This window comes from Notothenia rossii, assembly GCF_949606895.1.
Source record: "Notothenia rossii genome assembly, contig: scaffold_143, whole genome shotgun sequence".
In the NCBI taxonomy this organism is placed as follows: Eukaryota; Metazoa; Chordata; class Actinopteri; order Perciformes; family Nototheniidae; genus Notothenia; species Notothenia rossii.
The window spans coordinates 15,001-17,136 of NW_027639600.1; the positions used below are offsets into that span (position 1 = coordinate 15,001).

The following is a 2,136-nucleotide window of genomic DNA, read 5'->3' on the forward strand; positions in this document are numbered from 1 at the left end:
GACAGCAGACATTAGCCATTGTGTACAACATATCTTTCTATTCTTAATCAGCCTCCAATCTGATCTTCCTCAATCACATTTGAAATAGAGAAGTACTTTACCTGACGTTCAGAGAACAGTGCTGGCCATTTATCTTTGATGTCAGCCACAGGTGGCTCATCCTCTAAGATTTCCTTTCTCCGCAAAGAGAAGGTACTGGTCATCATCGCTTGAATTTGCTTCCAATCAACCTTCCTCTTCTTCATTTCTGTGAGCATTGCTGTCCTTTCTTCGTCAAGGGAGTGTTTTGTTTTTCCTTCCGGGATGTCTGGCAAGAAGTTGACTTCTGATTTTCTAGCCCTCTTAAGAGTTCTTTTCCCAGATGTGCTGGATGACCGTGAGTTGAGTGAGTTGATCTTGAGCTCTGGGCATCCAGCCTCTCGGAGCTTTTGTCTGAAGTTACCCATTTTAAACTTTAAACTAAACGTCCAACAGTGCCATCCAGCGACAGACCCTGGTTCCCTCAGACATGGATGTTTTTTGATGAGCGCTTGCGCCACCAAAGCATATTCCTCATGTTGTGGGTATGGGCTATAGGCATAAACCGCTTCTGCTATTTTTTCCAAAATGTCTGATTTCATGCATTTGGAGATATCAAGAAGGGTTCCATCGTTCTGGAAGGCTTCATTTCCTTCCCTTAACCTTAGCTCTGTATCAAACGCAAAAGTAGGGATCTGAAATGACTGAGGCAGGTGACGACTGCAGGTGGACTGGACTCGACTGGGGCTCGACTCAGGGGTTGTGGTTAAGCTTGCAGTGTCCAACGTTGAGTCTGTATGATAATAAAGTTCTTCTGTATGAACTTGGAGTTCTTCAAGAGGATGACTGTACACTTTTAAAGTCACTTTATCTTTAGGGAGATCTGACATGTTACTCAAGTTGCAAAGCTCGTTATTGAACATTGGATCTTGAAATTGTACCCTCAAAACTCCTTCCAATCCAAGCTTGTTTTTGAGGATCAAGTGCAGGTCATCAACCGTGTCGGGCATGTTCTCAATGGTGACCCTCCGAATGTCCTCTTCGGTTAGGATGACACGCAGCAACATGGTGAATCTAAAAAGAACAAAACAAATATACATTTTCTTATAAACAAGGCAAAGTAATGATCACATGTCATAGTAGAACCCCGACCTAGTAAGTAATTTAACCACATGAGGCCTATATCCCAATATTGGGAACATTCTGTGTAAATTACAGATCTACAAGCTCACTATGTCTGACATGTTGTGAGCTTGTAGATCTGCTATTTTCGGTGAAGAGATTTAGTGTAGATGGGAAAAGGACGGGGCTTCAGTCAACTAAGTATGGGGTTTTGCTGTAGGAGAGTGCAATGCAAGGCGTTGTGGCCTTGCCGTAGACTATCAATTTAAGATGTTGTTTAAACCCTGTTAAGATGTAAAGAAGGTTATTTTTTATTATTTAAAAACAATGGTAGTAAAATAATGAACTATATAAAAGTATAGAACATAAGGTAGAGTTGTTAATGAAACTAAGGCCTATAAGACAATTATTATTACTTAAATTATCCTGAAAATAAGCAAAAGGATTACCTCAGTGTAGCAGGAATGCCTTGGGAGAAATCAGGAGTCTGCCTTGCACCACGTAGGCTGTCAGGGGGACGTAGTGGTTCAGCTCTGCAGGGTCGACCACAACCAGTTGGGAATCCTCAGCACTGCAAACTTCATAACATCTATAGTGGTCCAGGTAACAACCAGAGAAAGGTTGAAGAACAACGAATGCCTTGTTGTCCACTATCACAATGTACAGGACTTGGCAGAAATCAGGGAGTCCCCTTGTGCTTCCAAATGATACAAACATCCCCTTTACATATTTTGTTCCATGTATTAAGGCTGTTGTGGCAAGTGATATAGTGGTCAGATGACTGAATTTGTGCTGAATAGCTAGTTTGACTGGGAGGGGCACATTTTCAAGGGAATTGTGTGTTGTCCTCTCTACTTCTACTGCTGGCTTGAACAGGCAAGGCATGTCAAAATGGTATGCCAACATAAGCTGGTGTCTGTTGGCCAGAGACAACACAATGTTCTTGAAGTTATTAATATCACGAACAGCTTTCTTGAAAAAACTGTGTTTTGCTTC

General features: G+C 41.8%; 1 protein-coding gene across 2 annotated transcripts in view; it reads right to left on the reverse strand.

The window, feature by feature from the left end:
- The window catches only part of LOC307027611 (sterile alpha motif domain-containing protein 3-like), a 4,608-nt gene extending 2,790 nt beyond the window's left edge, over positions 1–1,818 (reverse strand). The window contains exons 1-2 of one of the 2 annotated variants that reach the window (XM_079695895.1): positions 1,590–1,818; positions 960–1,092 (exon numbers count right to left, since the gene is read on the reverse strand). In XM_079695895.1, the coding sequence (XP_079552021.1) occupies positions 960–1,085 (126 nt within the window). In that variant the 5' untranslated portion in view covers positions 1,086–1,092; positions 1,590–1,818. Of the gene's footprint in view, positions 1–101; positions 1,093–1,589 lie in introns of both variants that reach the window. The other variant, XM_079695894.1, reaches the window with a different exon arrangement.
- Between the last annotated feature and the right edge of the window lie 318 nt (positions 1,819–2,136).